Genomic DNA, 11537 nt, shown 5'->3' with positions numbered 1-11537 from the left:
CTGAACGCAGTCTTCATAGGCAGATATATTTTAATTCGTCAGCTGCCATTTTAATCTATGTGGCATATAATTAATACAGGGCAGTTGTCAGTTGGTCCTCTCCTGGGGTGGGGAAAGACTTCAGCAGGATGAAAGTATTCAAAGGCTGCAATTGTGTGAACTGGCTTTCTCCACTCTCCAGCAGTAAACATTTGACAGAAGGTTGCTTTCCTTGCCTGCCTTGTTTTCTGCACAATCATCTAGTGTTTACATACATCTTAGCCTCTGTGGCATTTTTGAAGACTTTATTTGTCTCATTTACTTTTTTGGTGCGGATAATACTTAAAATACGAAATCCATCTGTGAAGCATATTGCCTAGTCACGTTGAAGGGTGAAACCAGTTTTTAATTAAAATTTTATGCAGCACTTGTATTTCACTTTGTCCTTTTCTATTATGAAACACTTCAATCTTTTCCCTAAAACACATATGTCTTGTGTGCTTCAAGATGTTCCTCGCTGCTCATGCAGAACTGGTTTCTTAGCTCTGTCAGCAGAGCACCATATGCTCGGGGTTCATTTAGCTTCTCTCCCTGGCATTTGTGTAGGCAGTATCTTGGCTGCAATGCAACTCGACTGTACTGTACCCCATTCTTCTATTTTGGGAAACTTGTCAGAAGATAAAATAGCAAAGAAACACAAAAACTGCTGGAGGATGCTCCAGGGTCTTGCATTCTAAATAATCTAAGATAATTTGGCCAATCAAGGCAGGGGCTTAGCATACACACGAGAGTTGCTTTCTTAATTATGCCTTGTGCTTAGTGTATAAAAGTGAATGAATGTTCTATTGTTAACACCAGAAATAAGGGCTGGAGATTAAGATACTATTTGGAAAGTTGCATGGATTCTAAATTGCTGTGCTGCTCTATATACCTTGATGAGATTTAAACAGAGAAGATAGCAGATGTCTTTTGTCTTCGTGAAAGTTAAAAGTTTCCCTTGCTGAAATTTTCACCATTGGAGGCAGTTTATTTATCATCATGGCTTTGATCATGTTCCATCTGCTGATTAAAAATCCATTCCTAAACAAAGCCGTTGAAAGGGCAGCATAGCCATTGGTGCAGGAATGAAACCACCACTCAGCACCACTAATTTTGGAGACTGAATGCTTCTAATTCACAGCTGATTTACCTCCGGTGTTCCCAATAATGCTCATCCTTGTTAGTCCACATAGCTGAGAAAAGCTTCAAGGCCTTTGGAAGCCATACACTAAAAAACCCAAGATCTGCCTTTCCAGGGTTCTTCCTTTGCTACATATTGAGCACTACAGTAACCATGTGGGTTAAAGCCTCAGCGCCTAGGACTTGCCAATCGAAAGGTCGGCGGTTCAAATCCCTGCGGCAGGGTGCGCTCCCGCTGCTCGGTCCCAGTGCCTGCCAACCTAGCAGTTCGAAAGCACCTCCGGGTGCAAGTAGATAAATAGGGACCGCTTACCAGCAGGAAGGTAAACGGCGTTTCCGTGTGCGGCTCTGGCTCGCCAGAGCAGCGATGTCACGCTGGCCACGTGACCCGGAAGTGTCTCCGGACAGCGCTGGCCCCTGGCCTCTTAAGTGAGATGGGCGCACAACCCCAGAGTCTGGCAAGACTGGCCCGTACGGGCAGGGGTACCTTTACCTTTACCTTAGAAGGCCTGGAATATGGTATACTCATGTTGCATTCTGCTTTGGCTACCTTTGGTCTCCTCCCAGAGAAGCTGGTAATGGTGGCCCATTTGGCCTCTTCCAGTGCAGACTCTGAGATCTCAAGATGTGCATACACTGCACAAATGCACGGTGCAGAGCTAATACTGCCTAAACACATTCCCATTCCACTGAATTTGGTGGATCAAATAGCAAGGCACTTAAACGTGTGGCTCACTGCAAATGAATGTCAGAAGACAACTAGAAAAACAGTTTTTAAAGTTAAAAGAAGAAGAAGAAGAAGAAGAGTTTGGATTTGATATCCCGCCTTTCACTCCCCTTCAGGAGTCTCAAAGCGGCTAACAATCTCCTTTCCCTTCCTCCCCCACAACAAACACTCTGTGAGGTGAGTGGGGCTGAGAGACTTCAGAGAAGTGTGACTGGCCCAAGGTCACCCAGCAGCTGCACGTGGAGGAGCGGAGACGTGAACCCGGTTCCCCAGATTAGGAGACTACCGCTCTTAACCACTACACCACACTGGCTCTGAGCTGTGTGTTTCTGACACACAGTGAGGTTCAAAGCTTCAGTTCACTCTCTCAAATAACCTTTAAAGTTCTCCAAACCTTTTAGCCCTGCAGACGCTAAGAAATTATAACAGTAATCTGTTTTATGCCTGTCTGTAAATCTTCAGAGATGATGGCTGTAGGATAACAAAAAAACTAAAATGGTGGTTTGCTGGAGCTTCCAACACAGTGCTTCTGTCCCCATCAGTTGTAAATGGTTGCACCAACAGAAGCGATTACAAGTCCCACGTGTAAGTGATCAGGACTCATTGCTGAAGGTTCCCTTACGACTCCCATTTTAAGCAACAATTAAAAAGGCGTAACAGTACTTACGTTATTCCAAAGAAGTGGCTTGAGTTTCCATTAATTTGCTAACAAGGGAGCTCCACCAATTCATAGCAAAAACTGGAATAAAATATCTTGAGATATTTCTAGCGGTATTTTTCTCCACATTCAAGCTGTAATTTTTAAAAGAAAGTTGTCTTTGTTTCTTCCCATTTCCTATGCCTCTAGATAGCAAAGGATAAGCCTTCCTCCTTTCTGTACTTTTGAAAAATTAATAAACATCTATTAAACATACTCTCCTAAAAAGTGTTGGAGACATAACTTCCCTTTCCCACACCACTGTTAAGTCTCTATGCAATTACATGGCTTTAGCTAGTGAGTCTCTCTTTGAAAAAAAAAGTGCAGCTTTGGGCAATATATTTGCTTAGCAAGTTGATTTGCTGCAGGTCTCAGCACTGCAGAAAATTATGTGGTTTATTTGTATGAAGAGTAGAATATCTTCAGAAGCCTCTTATGAGTACTGCAATTGTTTGTACTTTTACATGCAGAATATTATTATCATCATCAGATTTATTACCTGCCCTTCACTAGAAGATCCCAGGGCAGTTACAGCAATATAAACAGTTTAATATTTTTTAATTGGTGTGGGTTGTTTGGTGCTTTCTCTTATGCCCTCTGTGTAAAAAGCCCCAACATCTCTGAAGTCTGCTTGCTACTTCAGTGGTAACACATGTGTAGGGTAGCTTTTTTCCGACTGAGTTTTAAACCCAGTCTTATCATTGTGATAAGATGAATGACCCAGTGGACAATGAAGTCTTGCCCAGACACAATACAAAATGGCTTGAACAGAACCCACAGGCAACAGAGAAAGAGTGAAAAATGCTTTTGCCTCTGTTGATGAGGAACCACCTCTTGGAATCAATTCCATTGGCAGCTATCATACACATTCTTCACCATCTCCTTGCTTAAATGCAGACTATGGTAGATGGGAATCACCATCTCACCAGGGACCATCTTTTTGCTTGTACAGAGGTCGATTTTCTCTTCTTCTGGACAACGAGAACTCTAGCGTAACAGTTTCAGTGTGGCTGATACTTAAGGACAGTGCTGCCTGCCCCACCGCATTGTGCTAAACTGTTTCAACAGCACTGAGTTACTGAAATGTGACTGCCTCTTTCCCACTAGTGCTTCCACATAGCTACGTAGCATTTTGTCACCTCTCAGTTCACTCAGTAATATCGCTCATGTTAGCAGACCACTTGTGGGAACTGCCCTTTAAACAACAGTGAGAGATTCTGCCACTCACTTCCAGCTCCTTAGCTGTGCCAAACTGAGAAGACGACACTTCTGCACTTGAGAATTCTTGCCTTAGCAGAGTGCCACACTTTCCAAAACAAGGATGGCGGTTGTGTGTAAAACATAAAGGTAAAGGACCCCTGGACAGTTAAGTCCAGTCAAAGGCGACCACGGGGTGCAGCTCTCATCTTACTTCAGGCTGAGGGAGCGAGCTTTGGCCACAGACAGCTTTCTGGGTGATGTGGCCAGCATGACTAAACCGCTTCTGGCACAACGGAACAGCATGACGGAAGCCAGAGCACATGGAAACGCTGTTTACCTTCCCGCCACAGAGATACCTATTTATCTAATTGCACTGGTGTGCTTTCGAACTGCTAGGTTGGCAGGGGCTGGGACAGAGCAATGGGAGCTCACCCCGTTGGGCGGATTCGAACTGCCAGCCTTCTAATCGGCAAGCCAAAGAGTCTCAGTGGTTTGGACCACAGCACCACCCACATCCCCTTTCAGCTGCATGTACACTGGTGTTACCTCCACAAACCCATACAGTGTGTAAGATGAAAATATGTACATTTTTGAACACCCATGCAGGTTTCACAAACCTGACTGGGCCAAGGTTCCTAGGTACATGGTTGTGCGACATCACCTGACATGAGGTGGTGGTGTAGCGCTGCCACACACATACCCCAGTTGTGCTTGCATAGCAAAGGAATTGTTCTTACAAAAGAGTTTTTCAACTATTTTAAGAAAGCTACTGTCGTATACTATTTACTGCTTGCTAACATTGTAAGAAAACATCCCAGAATACTGTGTTGTTTTTAATGTGCCATTGTAGTTTGCCAGTATAACAATCTGAACAAAGTTTAGGATTTCAGGCTGGAAATGGAAGGTAATTATCTGATCTGAATGGTCTCTAGCAGCTGAAAGTCTTTTTAAATTTGAATGAACGAGCATGGAAGGATTTTCTTGGTGTTGGACAAAATGGATTGCAGTGTAATAAAGATGAATGCCTTAATTGGTGAGAAAGTCATCTTATTAACTCCTCTATATATTTAGAATTTATAGGGAGTAGTGCATAAAAGATGAAAAGTGATTTGCAAATCTGATGCCCATCTTCCTCAAATTTGTAGAGGTTTTTTTTGCTTACAGTACTAAAAATGTGCCATAGAAGCAGGTTTTCTTTTTAAACCCACTATATTTCAGATAACATTTTAAAATATTTCCCCAATAAATTAGTGTAGTGACATGTTTGTAGGGGTTCATTGTTAATTTCATTTCCTCTTGCTCAGCCAGCCTGACAACAAAACAGCAAGTCATTAATCTTAGTTTAAAAGAAGATTCTTTTTTTGTGTGTGGAACCATAATGAATGACCTTGATAGATTTGTCAGGAAAATGAATGATAATCATTTGCTGATCGACACAGCCCTAGCAAGGAAGATTAATAAGAAAGTATGCATTGACATCATTAAAAATGTCTGCTGCCAAGGGACTTACACGTCAATTACAATTGAGGCAACGCACTGCACCTAGGATAGTGCTGTTCTATCACAATCTGTTTACAACACATGCACACGTATGAATTCTATAGTGCTAACAACTCATTTCTTGAAATGTCCCAGCATGAAAAAAAATCATTCTTTAGTGATTTATCTGAAGAAGTGTGCATGCACACTAAAGCTCATACCAATAGCAAACTTAGTTGGTCTCTAAGGTGCTACTGGAAGGATTTTTTTTGTTTCTTTAGTAAGTCAGAGCCTCTGACCCATGTATGTCTGTACAGTATGAGACTGCATATAGGTCTTCTAAACAGTTCTACTCGGTTGAACTGATGCCTAGTTCTGGTGCTGCTAGTTCTGATGGTGCTCATCAGTGGTTGGGAACAGAATTGAAATCTGGATTTTATATTCCGTTGTTTCCAACGACCCCACCTGAATGCATTCAGAAACCCATTATGTTTCTCAGCACAATTCATGCAGCACATCCTGGCCGGACCTTTGAATTAAACACTGCATAGGCAGCTGCCAATGGAGCATAATGAATGCACTCTTGGTATTAGCTGCCTCCTGTTCTGAGGCTTACCTGCGGATTGGAACATAGGAAGCTTCCTTATACCCAGTCACATAATTGCCCCATCTAGCTTCGTTTTGTCTACACTGACTGGCAGCCTGAGTACATGCCATTCAAGAAATAAGACTGACCGGAAGGTATGTTAATTGCATCTCTTGCTTTAAAAATTACCCTGTTGTTCTTCTTCCCCACTTTATATGCAGTGGTACCTCGGGATGCAAACGGGATCCGTTCTGGATCCCCGTTCTCATCCAGATGCAAACGTAACTAGCGATGGCATGTCTGCACACGCACGCGTTGCTTTTCGCTGCTTCTGTGCATGCACGTGACGTCATTTTGAGCGTCTGTGCATGCGCAAGCGGCGAAACCCAGAAGTAACACGGACTGTTACTTCCGGGTTGCTGCAGAGTGCAACTCGAATGTGCTCAACATGAAGCGTATTCAACCTGAGGTATGACTGTATAAATAAAGATGTCTTTCCATTTTCAGAAGCATGGAGCTTTGGAAGAAAGTAACAGCTATTAATAATAAATATTTTTTAGACTTGTGTGTAAATCACTTTATTGTGTGTCTTCACAACAACCCAATGAGGTAGGTCAAGGTATCACTGATAGGGGTGGAGACTGAGAGAAGGGGACCAGCTAAAGCCACAGTGTAGGTCCACGGCTGGATGAATTGCAACTTGTAGCTTCCAGTTGATGCCTGTGCTTGTTCTAACTGGAGCAAGGCAATCCTGGGCTCATCCAAAGTATCCCCATAAGAAGATGTTAATAGCCAAGAGAGCTACAGCATTGGCATTGCAAACAGCCTTCCACACTGGCTCTTCCTTGATGCTGGTGAGTTTCTTTTCAAGCGCCGCTTCCTCTTCTCTGGTTAAAGTGGGCTTGGGGTCAGTGGAAATCCCACAGAACCAGAAAAACACTTTCTTCCAGCAAGGATGCTTCACTCCTGAATGGGGAAAAAATGAGGAAAACGGTGTGGGTTTTTAAATGTTTTGTGTGACTTTATATGAACCACTTACTGGTATTTTACAGTTTTAGCAGGATGAGGTAACTTTATGACAGAGACAGATGAAGTATGGGAGAGTCATGAACTCACACAGGTTCCCCAACTCCGAAGTACAGCATGGCTACTGCCCTGGTTACTGGAGCCAAGAGGACATTATACTGCTGGTCAACGTACTACCCCAATCCCCAGGTGGCTTGAATCCCCTGAACTCCAGCATTGGCTCCCACTTCTAGACTATAGCCCACTGATGACCAAACTTGGCCCTTGGCTGTTTTGGGACTACAATTCCCATCATCCCTGGCCATTGGTCCTGTTAGGGATGATGGGAGTTGTAGTCCAAAACAGCTGGAGGGCCAAGTTTGGCTCTCACTGCTATAGCCTAACTATTGAGGCTACCAGGAAGCAGCATTTAGATCCCATGGACACTTCATAATGCATGGGAACCAATACTACTGCGTGCACTGTTGAAAGGACCTTACTAGTGAACACAAGTAAAGCCCTTGCTCCTGGATGCTAAGCCGTGAAGTACAGAGGCTCTTGCTTTGTTGTCCTGCTTTCCTTCTGTGAAGTCCCTCCAGCAAATGAGATCTGTTGGTTAATATGACGTGTGTGTGCATAGCATTGTTGCCCTGTCTTTCTCAGTTCCTGTGCCTTTAATAACATCTGCCTGCTAGGGAAAGCTTCACCTCACCTGTTGAACCTCTTCATCTCTCATGGTAGAACAGACCAGATATAAAACAGAAGGAAACCCTTATATCTTATATCTTTCCCACTTATTTTTCCAAACGCAGCGCTTTGAGGTACTAAAATGGCATAAACACACACACACACAGAGCCTCATTATGCTTTTGCATGAAGGATGTTACATTTCCTTTGCCGTCAGTGCTAATAACCTCATCTTCAGGATAGCTGTTTACAAACAGATGCAAGGACAGATGAGTTTAGTTCATGTGAAAACAAAGGTGACAAATAATTAACAACATTAGGCTGAACAGCTGCTTCGAATGTGAATCAAACTACCTGTCAGACTCACAGATAAAAGTCTGGTCTCCTCATTTTACAGTGGTTTCCAGACCTGTTTCCTTTGGACCTCTCCACAATAAGGAGTTTCAGAGGATAATAGTGCCCCCGTCTCCTGATTCCCTGATTCCCTGCCTTTTTTTCTCAGTTCTGGACTTAACATGTGGGCTAGCATAGCTGTTATTCCATAGGCACCATGCAGGGCTAGGGAACCTGTGCTCCTCCAGATGTTGCTCCCATCATCTCTGACTATTGGCCATGATGTCTGGGGCAGATGGTAGTTGGAGCTCGACAGCATATGCATGACCACAGTTTCCCCATCTTTGTACAAAGATATAGGACAATGAGCTCTAAAAGGAACACTTTGATGAAGGTAAATTCAACAGCTCTGAGCAAAGGGTGGGAATTCAGCCAAGTTAGAAAATCCAAGGATTTGGGGTGGGGGCTTTGTAAACGTTATCCCATTTTACTTGCTATGCAACAATTTTCAACAAATGCAGCAAACACAACAAAATGTTGTGGCACCTTAAAGGCCACAGGCTTTATCCAATGTTCTGTCTGCTAGTGCAAGTGTGAGTTTAAATGTTGTGCAGAAGAAGAATCCAATGCAACAGATTGCATAAGCAAATTTTTGTGCAATCTGCTATGCATTCTCTCTTGCGACAATGTTCCACTGGTACAAAGCATTTCACCAGTGGAGCAAGTATACTGCTAAGTGACTTTTAGCTGTGCTGGATACAACCCCATACATTTAAAGCACACGGCGCCCCCACAATGAACCTGGGAACTGCAGTTTACTCCTCACGGAGCTTGGATTTCCAGCACCCTTAAGAGATCACACTTCTCAGGGTTCCTTGTGGGAATCAGTGTGTCTTAAATGCATGTTAAATGTGCTTTAAATGTATGGTGTGGATGTGCCCAAACTAATTTATTATGCTTTGATTTATACTTCAGTGGATTGCAGTCTATTTTGTCAGAAGTTCATGTCATAATACATTTATTGGTTTTTAAGCTGCTTTGTTGTTTCCCATTATACCTGCGGATTAGACTGAGAGGCAAGGAGAATGGCTTTAATCCTAAACAAATATTTGTGGCATCTCCTCACTGAGCTGACTCTCACATTCTGTATGAAAATGACTAAAACATTTTATGCAAGATCTTTTTGTGATAATGAATGATGATTATTCCAGCTAAACACAACACTTTACATCCATCCAACTTTCAAGTTGCAACCACTGGGTTTCCTTTTTCTGCTCTCAAATTACTGCCAGAAGATAACATTGCAGTGCTGTGAACTTGTAAAAGAGTAACTCCTCTGACCAAAAGTCCAATTAAGCTTTCCAATCTTTGGTTTCCCTCATTTTAGTGGAGAAATGTTACACATCAAAGGAAAATGTTTCAAAATAGGCCTCTTAAAGAACAACAGTCATGGGGGGGCATTATAAAATGTAACTTATTGAAAACTTATTGAATGCTACACTGATAAGTTTTTGTAGAATTTGGCACATGTTGCTGCAAAAACCAAAACCTATGATGCTCATAGATTCGGCTAATTTCTAGGAACATTAGCTCTCTATTTATTTCATAAAATTTATACACTGCTTGATTTTAAAACCCTCAAAGCAGTTTACAAAAAGATACAACCATAAAATCAGGAAAAAGTACAATACATTATAACATGAGCAGAAAGTTACACCTATCTACCATGGTGTGTCTAGTTTGGCTAACCACTTATACTAAGCAGAGGACACAGTGGCGTAGCGTGGGGGGTGCAGGGGGGCCGGCTGCACCGGGCGCAACATCTGGGGGTTAGGGGGCGCAAATCCACGGGTTAGGGGGCGCAAATCCACGGGTTAGGGGGCACAAATTACTTGCCTTGCCCCGGGTGCTGACAACCCACGCTGCGCCACTGATAGGACACAAGGTTATGGAGCAAGCTTTCTAGCCATCTATTGGCTTTGATGGACCCTGGATGTTCTATGTATATTGTGCGCACACAAAAATATACAACTGGCAGGAGAAAACAGGTAACATACCTCCATGCTCTTTACATACTAAATCTCCATTCTCTGACTGAACAGTATCTACATCATTCTCTCTCTTGGAGGAAATCATCTCTGTGCTTGGGCAGGTGTGGCTCTCCAAGTCTTTTTCATCTGTTTTGCTGTGTCTAGTCCACCATGTCAGTCGGGCAAGCTGGGTAATTTGCAAATCAAAAACAAAGGTGTGAAAGCTGCAGAATATTTGTGTGTCATTTAGCTTATGCGTCTGCTTGCTTTAGATGTAGTCAGATTGACACAGAAGAGTTTAAAGGAGCATGGCTTTAGCCACACGAATTGTGTGGGGATAGGTTGTCCTGCAACTCATACTAAAAAGGCACATCACAATCTGATGTATGTCTACTCAAAAGTAAGTACCTTGTGATTTGCTGTCTCCCACAATAATAATATAAAATCATAGAATTGTAGAGTGGCACACAGAACCTTTATATATACAAAACAGAAGAGAGAACCGGAACCTCCTGGGTATTTTGAAGAGGATGGCGACATGTGAACACTGAAAAACTTGCATGTGGAAGCAGCACCAGTTCATGTGGAAGCCACCCATCTCTCTTGTGTTGAAGCATTAAGCACACACACCCCACTTCTCTGCTCCAAACTGACCCCTCCTAAAGTTGCTTTTCTAAAAAACAAAAATGTTGTAGGGAGTTCTAATACAGACACATTTGCACATAACATGCTATTAGCATACTACTCTACTTGGAAAGTAACTCTCAAAAGGTCACTTATAAATGAACAGTAGTTTTAATACTTTGAATTTCAGGCACAAAATCTGGAAGGCAGTTTCCAGCTGACACAAAAAGTTGTATAATCTCCGGAAGATTTATAGCTTTATTTAAATTATTTTCAACCAAGATGAGCATCAGGCAAGGCTAATCTTTCTTGTCACATTGTGCTAAATTGCTTTGATTTGATGATCCTCATCTTTCCTGAAGAATCCTTTTAGGGGCTTCTTTCTTTCTTTTTTACGTTCCTTTCCTTTTTCCCCCTTTTGGTTACTCATTAAATCTAACTAGAATGTAATGAAATTGGAGGACACAAAAGGATCCAGGAGACATTTCCCTCTTCCTCTGAACACAAATGGCTTGTTGGTGAGTGAAGGGGAAGAGATACATTAGGATGAAATAAAATAGTTTTAGCAGTAACGACAAAAACACTTAAACTAATTTAAGTGCAGGCGTGATTAATGCTTGTAACTCTAAAATGCACTTATTGGATAGGAAACAGATTCATGGGCAAGGCTCATCATGACTTTGGCTTGTGTAGGACACTTATTTCTGTCATGCTAGAGTTCCTATGCATTCACCTGGAGAGAGACCATGTGTCTTTGAAAGGCCCATCATGCCAACCTGAGACCCCATTACTCCACCAGTTGCTTAGTTTGTCTTCTCTTGTTTTTTTTAAGCACATACTAGAGTTCTACAAACTACACTGAGCAGGTAAACCTACAAGCTGGGAGGTACAGTGGCTGCAGGACCTTCTTATCTGATGAATGAATGATAACCATTCATTCATTCAAATAACCATAAGGGTTGAGGGAGAATCCCCCAAAATTGAGTGGAAGCAACATGGCAAATGTTTCCG

General features: G+C 42.4%; 1 protein-coding gene across 2 annotated transcripts in view; it reads right to left on the bottom strand.

Annotated features, from left to right (window-relative positions):
* Window positions 1–6411: 6411 nt before the first annotated feature.
* The window catches only part of SLC5A9 (solute carrier family 5 member 9), a 35902-nt gene continuing 30776 nt past the window's right edge, over window positions 6412–11537 (bottom strand). For both annotated transcript variants that reach the window (XM_083742405.1, XM_083742406.1), the window contains exons 14-15: window positions 9930–10089; window positions 6412–6813 (exon numbers count right to left, since the gene is read on the bottom strand). In XM_083742405.1, the coding sequence (XP_083598531.1) occupies window positions 6605–6813; window positions 9930–10089 (369 nt within the window). In that variant the 3' untranslated portion in view covers window positions 6412–6604. The remainder of the gene's footprint in view (window positions 6814–9929; window positions 10090–11537) is intronic.

Source organism: Podarcis gaigeae (genome assembly GCF_964106915.1).
Source record: "Podarcis gaigeae genome assembly, chromosome: 6".
NCBI classification, from domain to species: Eukaryota; Metazoa; Chordata; class Lepidosauria; order Squamata; family Lacertidae; genus Podarcis; species Podarcis gaigeae.
The sequence above is the reverse complement of the archived record's forward strand: the minus strand, read 5'-3'. Positions and strand labels throughout refer to the sequence as shown.